The 15,426-nt window shown below is 40.7% G+C and overlaps 1 protein-coding gene across 3 annotated transcripts in view; it reads right to left on the bottom strand.

Annotated features, from left to right (window-relative positions):
* RTN4 (reticulon 4) overlaps positions 1-15,426 on the bottom strand; it is an 85,508-nt gene that overhangs the window by 51,560 nt on the left and 18,522 nt on the right. The window contains exons 2-3 of one of the 3 annotated variants that reach the window (XM_089528908.1): positions 10,370-10,426; positions 6,915-9,320 (exon numbers count right to left, since the gene is read on the bottom strand). The exons of 1 other annotated variant lie outside the window; for it this stretch is intronic. In XM_089528908.1, coding sequence (XP_089385034.1) covers positions 6,915-9,320; positions 10,370-10,426 — 2,463 coding nt within the window. The remainder of the gene's footprint in view (positions 1-6,914; positions 9,321-10,369; positions 10,427-15,426) is intronic. One more of the 3 variants, XM_089528909.1, reaches the window with a different exon arrangement.

The following is a 15,426-nucleotide window of genomic DNA, read 5'->3' as shown; positions in this document are numbered from 1 at the left end:
ACCACACACCCTTACATTTTTACTTCCATAACCAGGTAAACATCAACAGGTCAAAGAATTTTCAAAGTGAACCTAAATATTATACACAACATTTTTCTGGGTAACCCTGCTGGCCTTATAGGGGGGGAAATGTCAACTTCAAAACTAATTTTGGATTTTCTTGGGTTTTTTTTTTCTATTCAGCAGTGGTTTTCCCTTGGCAAAACTCCCAAGTTCTAAATCCCAGAATTGCACCAAAATCCCGGAATTGGGGTGGGGTGGGACTTCTGGGTCGGGGGAATGGCTTCCGGGGGGGTGAGAGGTATGTTGGCCATTTTTGGGGGGCAGGAACTTCCTGGGAAGGTATTTTGGCCCAGTTTCCCCTGAAAAGGCTTGTATTCCCCTTAATACTTGGGTGGAAGCCTTGAATTCCCAGAATCCTCCCAGAAATTTGGCCAACCCCGGAAATGACAGAAAAGTTTCAAAAATCCCAATTTCTGGGGGAAATCCCAGAAACTGGCAACACTGCATGTCAGTCCTTGCAACACTGAAGTAAACACTATTTACTTTCATATTAATTCTGTAGATGACTCAGAATAACACAGAGGTTCAAATGCTACCACTAAGTGAGACCCTCCAGGGAGACAGCCAGGAAAAGCAAAACTACTGTAGCTCTACATTTGTCCTTGATATTATATTGCTGATAGTCCCGATGCCATGCCGCTCCAAATTTTTCAACTCATTATTTTCAATATACTTACCAGAAATAGAGGAAGACTGGGAATCTACTTTTTTAAGATATTAATTTAATTTATACTTCTCACCATGAGATCTAAGATGGCTTATAAAATTTAAAATGAGAAGTTCAATTAAAAATGTATTATTTAAAAGGTTTTAAAAACTAAACATCAGTTTCAGTAAAAGCACATGGTTAAAAGCAGTTTAAAATACATTTAAAACATTTTTTTAAAACATACATGATAAAAACACCATACCACTTTCAAAAAGTGTTCTGCAATGTGATTAAAAATCAAAGGCCTCTCTAAAGAAAAAGGTCAACACATGCTGGGAGGAAGAGGGCTAAACTGAGCCTCCTGTGGAAGAGGTCTACAGTCTGGGAGAAACCACTGAGAAGGTTCTCTTCCATGTCTTCACAAAATATGCTGGAGAACGGCCAGTCCTGAAGATCTTACAATTTTGGACCAACTCTTATAGGGCAATCAATATTTTGGATAGTCTGGACCCAAGCCATGTAGGGCTTTAAAGGTCATGACCAACTGGAGATTATCACATGTGGACGGAATAGGAAAGGGATTGCTCCTCCATCCTTATCCCATTTGTGACCCGAGTGAAAGTGATCACAGTAAACACTTTCACATGAAAGCGTGCTGAACCTGACATTCAGCCACCAGTGAAGTGTAATGGTATTAACAGGTTATTCCATTAATACAAAATTGCAGCAAATGACAGGAAAATGACATTTTACTGACAGCTAAATGCACTTTTCAGAATGCTTACATGCGAAAGTGATTCGTGTGAACACTTCCACTCACACTTCCAGGGTGGTCAATTATGGGTCATGTGTGAAAGTACTTCCCGTGATCAGGTAGGAAGGATGGGACAGCTGACTTCATCCATTGGTCAATACAGCTCAGTTTCATTGGCTACCAGTTTTCTTCAAGGCTATGGAGTTTATCATATCAGGGATGGAACTTCATTGTCCCGTCCCTCATGTGATAAAATCCACAGCCTTGAAACGAACTGGTAGCCAATGAAGCTGAGCTATACTGACCAATGGATGAAGTCAGTATTGAAATGCTGGTGCAACACAAACACTCTTTTCTGAATGACAACCCCACCTCTATTTAAATTTAGGAATTGCTAAGAAAGTTGTTTGTAACTATTTACAAAAATAAAATACTGTATATACTCATGTGTAAGTCTAGAAATTTCCATCAAACAATGACCCCAAAAAAACCTGGCTCAACTTATCCATGGGTCAATGAAAGTAAGCTCCGCTGTGGTACCACATCTGGACTTTTTGAATCCTGGGCAGGAAAATAGCAGCAGTAGCAGCTGGTCTTTTGTGTTTCCTCTGAAAGGAGTGCTGAGAGAATAAGAGCTGGTTAGTAATTCTTTTAAGTTATCGCAGGACGGGCTAAACTCTCCCCTTTAACCGGTTTATGCCAAGATGGGGATGGTTCCTGTTTTGATTAGAGTTAATACTGCACCTTAACTTTTACCAAAAAAGAAAAGAAAAAAGAAAGTACTGTCTTCTTTTATGAATAGAATGGCAAAAATGCCTGGGTGGAAAAATGGCGGCAGCAGTGGCCAGGGGTGGCTGGAACTGCCCCACCTTCTGCAGGATGACCCTCGACTTATCTATGGGTCATACCAAAATCCACAGTTTTGGCCCCCAAACATGCTGGAGAAAGTTGACTTATGCATGAGGTCAACTTATACAGAAATATAAGTATTAACCAGCCGCCAAATGCAGGACCAGGCTGCTAAATACAGGTATTGTACCTTCTTCTCATAGATGTGGACTGACATGATAAGATGAGTTATTAAAACTCTTACTCAATTTATTTCTTAGGTATAACATATCTGAGTTTCTTCATTGCCTTTGCCCCCATTGTTTTTTTTTAATATGGAGGTTACTTTATCTGGTTGTAAGTCATTATCTGTACTAGCGTAACAACCTTACTCAGGAGGACTGTGGCCATGTCAAGAATCATAACACACGTTATTGTTAACAGAAAAAGAAGTACTAGCACTGGATTAATAAAGTCTGGCTGAGGCTCTATAGGGAGATGTTAACACAGACTCTTCAAGGAGGAAAACACCTTTTTAAAAAATTAGCCCCAAATTCTTGTATATTACATCAATATTTTTTATAACAATGGATGGAAATAGACATGACACAATCTTCCTGGGGTTAGAAGTCAATGCTGTTTGTAGGCAGCATAAAACACTTTAATTCAAACAAAACTTTAACCCTTGTTTGTAAGCTACTTGCACTGAGACATCAGGCTTTAAAATGGATTTCTCCATAGGTAACCCACCATCAAGGCTAAAGAATGACTCTGTTCTGTGTCAGAAGTAGCTTTCCGCTGAGTCAGAGGCTTATGCTTAATTCACCGGAATCTTTCAACAAGGGCCACAATGTTCTGCAATGGAAAGTCACACACAACGGGTATGTGGCAAACAATTCAATGCAGCAAGAAAAATAAGAGGTCAAAGAGGGCCTGCCTAACAGGACCAGCTAGGGAAGGATTTTGTTCAGACAAGATTTCTCCAGCAGCCTCTGTTGCAGACTTAAAGACCTTGCAGAACAAGCAGGCTCTAAAGTTGCCAAAGTATTTGTTTCATTCTCTTCATACTGTTTGGGAGGGTGGGGGTTGACTTTCTGGCAGCTGTTGCTTTGGCGAAGTTCCTTAGTATTAACTCCTATCTCATGCTTTTTCGCTAAGCCTGTCATCTAAGGGGATAAGGACAAGGTTTGATAAAAGCATGAAATGTAACTCTTTCCCCACTCCTTTATAGTTCAACCAGAACTCTGTGAAAAAATTCCAGGTAAAATGTGTTCATGTTTTAGTCTTCTTTTTTTTAATGAGTTGGACAGAAAACTGGAAAAAATGTGCAGTTGGAAAACTGAGAATGCTTGGTTGAAAACATACAATTCGATATGTCAAATTTAAATTAATCACTTAAGTGACAGTGTTTATCAGGAAATTTTGGTGAAAACAGGGCAAACCCAGTCTTGAAGGGAAAAAGTGATGAAGCAGCAGCCATGGTTCATACACTGGTGTGTCACTTTGTTGGGATTTACACTGGTACATGAGCCACCGGATTGTCCTATTTGTCACAGATATCAGACTGCTGATGAGCTCAAAACCTGTTTCCTGTTAAGTCACTTCTTCATTCCCAGGAACCATCAATTTATTTATTTCAAGCACCACCTGTCCCAGTGGGAATGCCCCTACCCCACAGGTGTTAATTCTGGGGACTTGTAACCTATAGATGTAAAGAATATACATCAAATTCCCAACCTTTGACCAAAAAAGGTCATCAGGATTCCTCACAGAGGACATCTAGATGCAACAAGATTCTCAACTGCTTGAGACTTTTTCTGCTCAAAATTCATCCATACTGAAACATGTGAGATTTAAAAGAAAGTTACGTTCTCTGCAGAAAAACCTGTTTCAGGGGCAAAATAAAAGAAACCATGTGGTGGGATTTTGTGTACAGCAATTCCTGAACTGCATATAGTTCTTGAAAACTGCATGTTTCAGAGGACTTTCTGACAGAGGGGAGAATACTGTATTGATTGAATTGTTCATCACCTATTTGGGTGATGTAGTTCAGCATCTTCACTGGCTCCTTTCAAAGCCATGCTAAAACCCAGAGGAGATTCACCACTGCACCAACATGAAACCCACCAGCCACAGACAATGAAGGCAGGGTATAAACAATTATAATAAATTAAGGGTAATTGGATGATTGTATGAGTACAGTCGAATCTTTAAAGCTGAATTTCACTTAGGAAAGGACTAATCGCTTCATACAAGAGGTGGCTTGAAGAAGGTCTTGCAGAAATAAGAATAATGCAGTTATGTGTATGATATTGCCAAGGAGAGCTCCAAATATAAGGGGCAGCTATGGACAGAGTATCTGTTAGACAGCAAGAGATCTTCAGTCAGCTCAGAGTGGTTGAGTTTCAGGAGTAAAGGTAAGGCTGGTTGCTATGTTAGGTGTTGAATGCAAACATACTAATAAAGCAGGAGCCCAAGAAAGGGTATCAGGATTCACACATTTTGAGCAAGAACAGAGGCAAATAGTTCCAGCAATAGAATTCTGGGAAGAAAGTTAACAGAAGAGTCAACAATTCTACACTCTTATCTAGAACTATCAAGAGAGCATTGTCTGCTCATCTTACTGGGTACGTAAGCCATATTAATTTGCTGATAGTGGTGACATTTTCATATAACCAATTAGAATTAAATTGTGCTGGACAGACACAACTTGATCACAACCATCCAGGAGTGATTACTTTGCTTTGATGTCCTCCCATTGTCATTCCAGAAGCAGTCACTGTCTTTGTGATGCTCTGCCATGCATCCCTATAGTTCAGACTTAGGAATACTCACACAAGCCATGGCATGCAACATACCAGAAGAAAACAAGGCTTGTGACAAAGGAGAAAAGCCACCTTAAAAGGGGAGTGATGATGAAAGATGTGAAAGATGCTCAAAGTGGCCAATCAGAGCTCAGTGGACCTGATAAGACCATTGGAATTAAAAGTGATGAGAAGCTGTATCTGCAAAGCTTGTTATAGTTGTGTGCCTTCAAGTCACTTCCAACTCATGGCAACGCTGGAGTGAACCTATCACACAGTTTTCTTAGCAAGATTGTTGGGGGGGGGGGAGGATATCACTGCCTTCCTCTCAGGTTTCTAGAATATGACTTGCAAGCAAGGTCACCTAGTGGATTTCCATGGCTGAGCAGGGATCTGAAATCTGGTCTCAGAGAGTTCTGGTCCAACACTTAAACCACTATACCATGCTAGCTCTGCAAAGCTACTCATTTAGTACTCAGTGATACCCAAGATTCCTTTTTTAAAAAAGGCTAAAAGAAATATCCAGACTCACCAGAGTGCTCTTTAGTACAAGCTGTACTTCTATCGGCAGGAAAGGATATTATCATGAACATGTTTATACAGTATTGTCCAATTCCACATTAGGAAATCAGTTTGGCATACAGACCACAAGTCAACTGACTTAAATTTAACAACTACCATGGGACGGAGCAGGCCACACCATCTACTGAATCCCATTTTGAGCTATGGGAGTTGGAAGCTACTGCAAAGGGCACAATTCACACAGAGGACAGCATCCTTTCACCCTCAATTGCTCTTCAGCTACTCCAAACTGGGAGACTCCACTTTCTATTTCATAGAACCAACAGCCAATGAAAAAGACTTATTCTCCATGAACTGGTTAAACACACATATGTCCCTTTAAACCTATAAGGCACTGTTTCGTGTAGCAGGAATTTATATAAATTAGCACTTAGGCAATCTAAGATTAAGATTATGAGGCAGAGAAGGGGAGAAAAATATACACTCTCCCGTAAAATGCACTTAATTTTTTTTTAAATTAAACTTTTCAAAAACCAGATACCAAACACTCCAGCCTTACCTCACAAGAAAGGTGATTCAACTTTCTGATCAGTTTGGTATTCCCCATTTTTCTGGGTCTGTTTGAAACAGGGCAACCAAAACTGTACACAACATCCCAAATATTACCACCCAATAAATGTATATAGGAGCCATATGAGCCACCTTTTGTCCCATATTAGAAGGAAAGGCTGCAAGTTAAAAACTTACAATATTGGACATTTTCAATGTCCCTCCTCCCCAATGATTCCTACCATGGGACTTCTTCATTGCCGCTGGATGGCAAGATGAAGTTTCCAGAGAGCTACCTGCCATGATTCCAAGAAAACCAATGGCACACTTAACTCTACATTGGACTGTGGCCACAATAACCATGATTCACAAGCAGAAGAAAAAGATATTGGTATCTCTGAGCATGATGCCTAATGAGCATGCTTCAATATCATTTACAACTACTGTACTTTAGAAAGACCCACCAAGAAGCAACTGTTTTGAAGCAAGCACTATCACATTTTACTATGATCAAGATAAAAAAATAAAACAAAAAAACCCTCTCATCTAAAGCAGTTATTTAAATTGGGAAAAGGGTTTAGATGGCAGGCAAAACGGAATTTAGGTAAGTACTTTCTCAGCAGAAGCGACCAGATTTGTATAGGTATATACTGGCACAAACATATATACATACACACATACAAGCCATGGCATGCTGAAGAAACACAATGATCAGTGAAATGAAAAGGAAGTGAAAGCAGATTACCTGAAAGTTTACTCAGCTTTGATGGAAACAAGGGAGGGGATTTTTCCTTTTCTTTAACAGAAGCAACTCCTCTCTCAGCTTCCTTTCCTACACTGACTATCTTTTCCTCTGCAGACAAAGGGGCAACCTCAGTTGGGGGCAAAGGCTCCTTGGTTGCTTCAGGCACTTCTGTGTCCAGTTTCTCAGGGGTGGTTTCCAAGGCAAGATCTCGCTCTTCAGTTTTGACATGTACATTCTTTAAAGACAGGTCCTGGGCTACCTCTTGGTAGGGAGGCTGCCTCACCTCAGTTTTGACTATATCACAATGCTCTCTGCTTTCTTTATCCATTACTGCATCATTTTCTGTAGCTCCTTTCACTAACTTAGCAGCTTGATAAGGGATTGTGGGGAAGTCATCAGTTTCTGGAGAAGATTCTGCAGACAGCACAATTGTGTCTTCACCTTTGGGTTCCTTACAGATAGGGAAATCATCTGCATAAGTTTTGACTTCTTCCAGGTGTAGCTGGGGTGTCTTTTCCTTTTTGACCAAGTCTGCAGCATCTGCTTCTGGAGACCAAGAGGTGGCTGCGTTTTTGGAAGGTTCCAGGGGAGGCTGATAGGATTCCAGATAGGGTTTGCTAAGAGAAGGTAGGATCTCCTCACATTTCTCCTCCTGACCTCCCTTTGATACAATCTCAGAAGCAACTTCAAGTGGCTTCTCGTGCACAGCTTCCTTCTCTTTCTGAGAAAGATCAAGTTCTGGCTCAGAACAAAACAAATTGCTTTTTGCAGATTGTAGAGATTTCTTCTCAGCGTACTCAGTATATTCAGGCACAGGTCGTGAAACAAATTCTGGAATCGCTATTGTGGAGTAGTCTGCAAAGCTTGGGGAAACGGATTCATTGGATACCTTTGTTTCTTTAACTAAGTCACATGCAATGGATATATATGAATTCTCTAAGTCCTCTGGAGATGCACCCTTCTTAGCATCAGGCTTCTTATTATCAGCTTCAATCTTAGTTTCTTGTGCTTGAGTTGATGGTACATTCATTGCCTCCTGGTAGGATGGAGGCTTCTCAGACTTCTGTGTTGCACTGTCATAGTCATTCTCGTAGTCACCAGAAGCTGTAAGAGATTCCACTTGGAAGGCTTCTACCTGAACTGCAGGGCCAACTATCCCAGTAGCGCTTGCATTCAGTGGTGCTTCCATAACAATATCTGGTAAGACTGGAGATGGGGAAGCTTCAGGTCCTGCTTCAAAGGATGGACAGAGCTGTACACTAACATTCAAAGGCTCTTGTGGTGGCTCAGATGTTTGAACCAAATCTATCTTTGTTTCATAAGCAAGCTTGGGGCTAACTGCTTCATGAAGTTCACTTTCATATGCTTCTTGCACTAGATCTGGAGTAAGACCTTCCGGCATGTTTGCTACAGCATCTTCAGAAGTCTTCAGCATGTCTTCCACTTTCTCAGAGTCAGCTTTCTGGACCTGGCCACTTGTCAACTCAGCATGGATACTGCTCGGTTCTGTGCCAAAATAGGCCTTCATTTCTGCTATCTTTTTCTCATCCGTTTTATTTTCAGAAGTCTGTTCTTCTACCAGAGGGAGAGACTTGGCTGCAATGCTCTCACTTGTCCCAGCTGATTCGGATTTGGCACAAGTAATATAAGCTTGTGAAGACTCTTTTGAGCCATCTGGAGTGCTAAGGAAAGACATTTCTTCATTGCTGGTTTCATTATCTTTTTCAAAATATTTTTGAGCAGGCTGAGTCTTAGCTTTCTCCACCTCACCCTTATCTATGTTGCTTTCTATTCCACCATCTACTAGATTGCTAGGAACATCTTTCAAACTGCTAGTTTCATTATTAGCCCATGATGGTTCAAATGGTTTGAAATCCACATATTCATCCTTTGCAGAATGGTCTGCAAATGCCACATCTTTGCTATAATCATCAATATCATGTTTCTCGTCAAGAGAAATATCTTTATCCTGCTTCACAAATAATTCAACAGGTGAGTCTGGAGAAGAGTCCAGCTGGTAGGTGGGAAACTTTTCAGTATCAGACTTTCCTTGAGTGTCCATTGGCTCCTTCATCTGAGATAAAAAGAATGGTTCTGCCTGAGCATATGAGGGCATCACATCTGAATGTTTTAATTCTGAGATCTCTCCACCATCATCTGCAAGGAATGGGTTTTGTGCATTTTTTCTACTGGCTTTAAATGCTTCACTTTCAATTTGACCATAACTGCCTTTTGCAGAGAGTCCATCTGATACTGCATCATGAGCTGCATATTCTTTAAAAGGGTTGGCTGAGAGAGGAGAGAGAGAGGGAAGAGAAGCAGTGGCATCAAGCGAGACAGCAGTGAAATCTTCTTGGCCAGCTGAGCGTGCACGACCTAGCTGCTCCGGCAATTCCATATCTTTGTCTGTGGCCATGGACAGAAAGGAAAATTAGCAAGAGAGCAAGTGGTCTGAAAGTTAAGGCAAGAATTTAACAACAGGTTCCAATATAATAGCTAAGTCAACTGTTACTGCTTGAAAGATTAGTGGGAATCATGTGTAATATTAAGTTAGCAAAAGAAGGTAAATGTTAATGAAGGAGCAAACATGGAATCCAAAAAGATAACGTAAAGGCTCAGAACAATGCCAAGTGCACCTGTTTCACAAAACCAGACTGGTGGTTCTCATTCTCCGACTCCCACCTCTGTTCATTTTTTAAAAAGATGAAGAAATGGTCCAATACAGATATAAAAGTCATTATCTCTTCACCATAGTTAAGAGTCTAGAAGAAAGCTGTTGGTAAGGTCACACGTTCTGCCTTGCCAACGTTTGCTATTATGTGTGCACCTCCACTAACCACGTTTAACAGTGTTCCTCTTGGCCAATGCTTGCAAATCAACTTTGAATGATGGTTACAACAAAAATTCCATTATGCATTCATCAAAGTTAGTGCCAATGCACAAATAACAGTGAACCTTGATTAACTGTAAATTCAAACTAGGAAGAAGCCTACAGCACAGTCTCTTAACTACAGTTAAGAGATTGGCAGTTTTATATCCATACTGGTCCATGATGTTGTTGTACCTAACAGGATGAAAAGACAAATTAATTGCAATAATAGTAAAATGCATCAACTCTAGCATTTTATTAATTGTAGCGGATTAAAGCCAACTCTACGTCAGCAGAAGCAACTGTAAACAGTTAAGCTGTTAATACTAGCTACAGAATTTCCTAGAGAGAAGGGTCCAAGAATTCAGAGGCAGCTGTGGTTTATGTTTAAAATGGACACTGCCCGAGTTTGAATTTTGAGCTATTGCTTTTTTTTTTAAAGCCGATGTTCTCTAATTTTAGAAGACTCAGTATTCTTGGATCCATGCCAAACTTTAGTAAATAAATCTAGGATCTATTAGTGAGAGGGAATACACGCAGGACATGGGGCATACTCTAATGCAAAAGGCTAGCTGAAATAACTTGCCTGCAGAAGAGTGCATCAGAGGTTCCGATGCAACAGGTAGAGGAAAAGGGGTCTCATCTGAAAAACAAATAGAGTATGACCTCAGCAGAAATATGGCAAAAATATTTTTTCTTAAAGGGAAGGAGGGGAAGAAAGAGTTGAAATTTTTAACAGTTTTATACCAAGATTTTAAAAAAAAAACAACAACTAAGAAAACTTGCATGCAAGAGATTTTCACTCTGTGACAAAATTTCAAGATAAATTCCCCACCTCTCAGACGCTGTCTAAAAACAGTCCTGTTTATACAATGGGGACACCCAGAATGTTGGTTCAGGATACATGGTATAAACTGACCACAAATAAATTCCAGGATGTTTCAGCCACCACACCCTTACAGAACTAGCCTAGGTCATACACAGGCCACTCAATACCACACTCTGCATTCTTGACAAGTAGCTATGATTCACATGGTCAGATATGCAAGGGGAGGGTCAGTACATCTTACCAATGGAGCCCAGATAAGGCTTCAACATCACTGCTTCGGCAGGGAGGAGAAATGAGGCTAAACTGTAGATCATGCTTGAGGACCTTTATCTTCCTCTATTTTTATTTGCCAAGGGGTGTGACACTTGCTGGAGCTAATCCAAAGCAGTATTACAGAAAACAAGCAACATTTTGAAGTGTGAGATACTGGCTTAAGCTCTCTCAGAGAGAAACATGCTTCTGTAGGCAAACGAAGACTTATACTTTGAGGGACAGGTGAATTTATGCTTCCCTATGTAGAATGCTCTCTCAAAAACTACTTGCCCCAGAACTCTTCACACAAAGACAGGAAAGAGAGGCAGAAAACCATAATAATAAAGGATTCTGCTCCAGGACCAATGGAAGCCAGAGCTGGTAGCAATGAAAAGATTACAAATTAGCAGAAATATTTGTTGTTAAAAACAGCAAAAGGGGACATAGTTTGAGAAACAGAAAATTTGAGAAATGCAAATATTTAATGAGGCTGTAGTTTTTTGTGGGTTTTTCAGGCTATGAGGCCATGTTCTAGAAGAATTTATTCCTGACGTTTCACCAGCAGCTGTTGATAGCATCTTCAGAGAAAGAGACTAGCAAAACATCAGGAATAAATAAATACGGCCAAATAGCCTGAAAAAACCACAAAAACCTATGGATGCCAGCCATGAAAGCCTTTGACTTCACATTTAATGAGATTGTTGGTATGTGTAGAGCAGTGGTTCCCAAATCTTGGTCATCCAGATGTTTTGGACTTCAGCTCCAAGAATTTCTGGCTTCTGGCCAAGCTGGCTAAGGTTTCTGGGAGTTGAAGTCCAAAACTCCTGGAAAATCAAAGTTTGAGAATCACTGGTTAAACGATGAGGACCAGGTTAAATATCTATTCAAGAATCCCAAAGAGCCTCTACTTTCCCCACACTTCCTCTTCCTATCATTCATCCCTTGAGTATGTCAAGACTCCTGCTAAGAAATCAAACCTCTCCCCAGAAAGTTTATATCACTATGTTCAGTACAGCAAAATGTCTTTAATAAATAGTTAGAATAAAGCACTACTTAAAAAGAAAGTTGGTCAATCAAAAATCATGAAAGGCAAGGTTGGCAAAGTTCAGTATGCCTATCTGAATTTCTAGTCTCCTTCCCCTAAACACCCTCACATTTACATGCAACCCAAGATATTTTTTTCTATTCATTTCAGTCCTCCTTAGTACAAAATTGGAGTACGGGTTAACTAAAAGGTATAGCAATAACAATAGCATCTACATTTCTATACTGCTTCATAGTGACCTCAGCACTCTCTAAATGGTTTATGACCTGTAAGCCAATTGTCCCCAACAAGCTAGGTACTCATTTTCCCAACCTCCAAAAGGAGGGAAGGCTGAGTCAACCTTGGAGCCCTGGGATCAAACTCACAACGTTGTAGCTGTAGTACCAGCATTTAACCGCTGTGCTACCAGGGCTCCTATCACTCAACTATTAATCCTAAACCAAGTTTAGGACTACTGACATGCATTCCACATGGGACGGTCTTTGGAAACTGTTTAGAAATTTCAGCAGGTGCAAAATGGTGCAGCTACACCGTTGGCTGGGGCTGGCTACAGAGATCATGCGATTCACCTCCTGAAACAGCTGCACTGGTTACCAATCCATTTCTGTACAGAATTCAAGGTGATGGTTTGACCTAAAACGGCTTAGGTCCAGACGATGTAAAGGACTGTATCTCCTTATATAAGCCAGCCTGAGGGTTAAGATTGGCAGGGAAGGGCTTTCTCTCAGTCTCATCACCTTCACAGGCACAGCTGGAGAGGATTCGGGAGACAACCTTTTCCTTGGCTGCTCCCTGACTGTGGAACTCCCTTCCACAGGAGGCCCCCCACCCCAGCTCTCTTTTTGCTAGCAGCTGAAGATATTTTTATTTAGGCAGGCTTTTGGTATGTGGATTTTACTTATATAGTGTGGTGTAACCAGTGTGGTGTAGTGGCTTAAGTGTTGGACTATGATTTTGGAGACCAGGGTTCAATTCCCAGCTTGGCCATGAAGTCCACTGAGTGGCATTGGACAAATCACACTCTCTTAGCCTCAGGGAAAGGCAATGGAAACCCTCCTCTGAACAAATCTTGCCAAGACAGGTTCACCTTAGGGTCTCCGTAAGTCATAAACATCTTGAAGGTACACAACAATAACAGTATGGTGCACTGTTTTAATGTTTTTTACTTTTTAAATGGTTTTAATAATGCTGTGATTTTAACTCATGTTTTGATATTAGTATTATTTAATTTTTTAAACTTTTGTAGTTAATGTTTTAGATTTATCCTCTTCAAATTATTTTGGGATAAAGGCAGGAAATCCAATCCAATAAATAAATAAATGTTTTACATCACTTCATCAGCAAATGAACCCAGCGAGAATGCATTTCAAGAGTATATTACTGATGACTGCAGTGATACCCCCCCCCCCCAGACAAATGATCCATGAAAAGTGCTATGTAAGAAAAGTATACAGCCTGCAAGGGACTTCTGACAGCCTCATTTAAAGAGGCAAGACATGAATTTTATAGAAGTGCAGTTACAGCTATGAGCAAACAAAAGGACATCTAAAATGAGTTCAGACAGAGCTACTACAGTTGAAGATCAAGTGGTGACATCAATATTGAGTTACAGAGAACTACACTCTAAGGCTTAAGATGCATCTGAGGAAGTAGGTTCAAGCCTACAAAAGCTCACGCTACCAACTTCTTTCTTTCGATTAGTCTCAAAGGTGCTACAAGATCCCTTTGCATACTGATTTTCCAGACTAACATGGTTGTATCTTTGAATTCTATCAGCATTAATCAATTTTCTCCTTTATTTTTATTTAAGATATCACCTCTCAACCCACCAGAGACCTCAAGGTAGGACAGGTTAAAAATATTTAAAACTAGGCATTAAAGAGAAGAAGAAAATGCTTGTTTGACATTTCTGTTAATTCTGAATACTGCTGCCTGCAATTACATATGTCTTTAGGTTCAGACACTGGGGTTTACTGCAAGAGATTGTGCAGAGGGCTATTACCAATGAAAGACTACTCCTCAACTGGTTCAAACTATAACAGATGAACTGATGAATAGGACATGCAACTCTGAATATAAAATGCCATGTGCACTGGAATGTAGTGTACTACTGACCACAATTCAAAATGCTGGTTTTGACTTTTAAAGTCCCAGATGGCCTGGGACTTTTGTTGTTGTTATCTGCTCTTGAACTGACCTCAACTCATGGTGGCCCTGTGGATGAGACATCCGCAAGGACCCCTGTCTTCCACTGTCCTCTGACTGAGGCCTGGGCTACAGAGGCAGAATATATAATAATTATGAAAAAGTGCCATTTCACTATTGGTATTAAATAATACCCTCCAAAAACACAGAATATATGTACTTCTATCATACTAATGCTGTGTCAACCTTTATATATTCTAAGGTGGCTCTTTGTACTACTTTATGTCTCTGTGTGTGTGCCATCAAGTCACCTGTCAACCTATGGCAACTCCATGAATTTCATAGGGTTTTCTCAGGCAAGGAATACTCAGAGTATTCAGTTGAATATTCAGTTCTTTCCTCTGAAAAAAAGCCCACAGCACCTGATATTCACTGGCAGTCTCCCATCCATGTACTATCCAGAGGTGGCCCTGTTCAGCTTCTAAGAATCATAGAATCAGAGTTGGAAGAGACCACTAGGGCCATCCAGTCCAACCCCTGCCATGCAGGAAATCCAAATCAAAGCATCCCTGACAGATGGCCATCCAGCCTCTGTTTAAAGACCTCCAAGGAAGGAGACTCTATCACTCCACGAGGGAGTGCATTCCACTGTCGAACAGCCCTTACTGTCAGAAAGTTCCTCCTAATGTTCAGGTGGAATCTCTTTTCCTGTAGCTTACATCCATTGTTCCGGGTCCTGTTCTCTGGAGCAGCAGAAAACAAGCTTGCTCCCTCTTCAACATGACATCCTTTCAAATATTTAAACAGGGCTATCATATCACCTCTTAACCTTCTTTTCTCCAGGCTAAACATCCCCAGCTCCCTAAGTCGTTCCTCATAGGGCATGGTTTCCAGACCCTTCACCATTTTTGTCGCCCTCCTTTGGACACGCTCCAGTTTCTCAATGTCCTTTCTGAATTGTGGCGCCCAGAACTGGACACAATATTCTAGGTGGGGCCTGACCAAAGCAGAATAGAGTGGCACTATTACTTCTCTTGATCTAGACACTATACTTTTATTGATGCAGCCTAAAATTGCATTGGCCTTTTTAGCTGCCGCATCGCACTGTTCACTCATGTTCAACTTGTGGTCTACTTGGACTCCTAGATCCCTTTCACACGTAGTTTCATTCAGCCAGGTGTCACCCATCCTATATCTGTGCATTTTATTTTTCCGCCCTAAGTGCAATACCTTACATTTCTCCATGTTGAATTTCATTTTGTTAGCTTTGGCCCAGCTTTCTAGTCTATTTAGGTCATTTTGAATCTTGATCCTGTCCTCTGGGGTATTAGCTATTCCTCCTAATTTGGTGTCATCTGCAAATTTGATAAGT

This window comes from Sceloporus occidentalis, unplaced genomic scaffold (genome assembly GCF_023333645.1).
Source record: "Sceloporus occidentalis isolate IW3139 unplaced genomic scaffold, rSceOcc1.0.p SCAF_6, whole genome shotgun sequence".
In the NCBI taxonomy this organism is placed as follows: Eukaryota; Metazoa; Chordata; class Lepidosauria; order Squamata; family Phrynosomatidae; genus Sceloporus; species Sceloporus occidentalis.
This window is presented reverse-complemented; position numbering and strand designations above follow the sequence as displayed.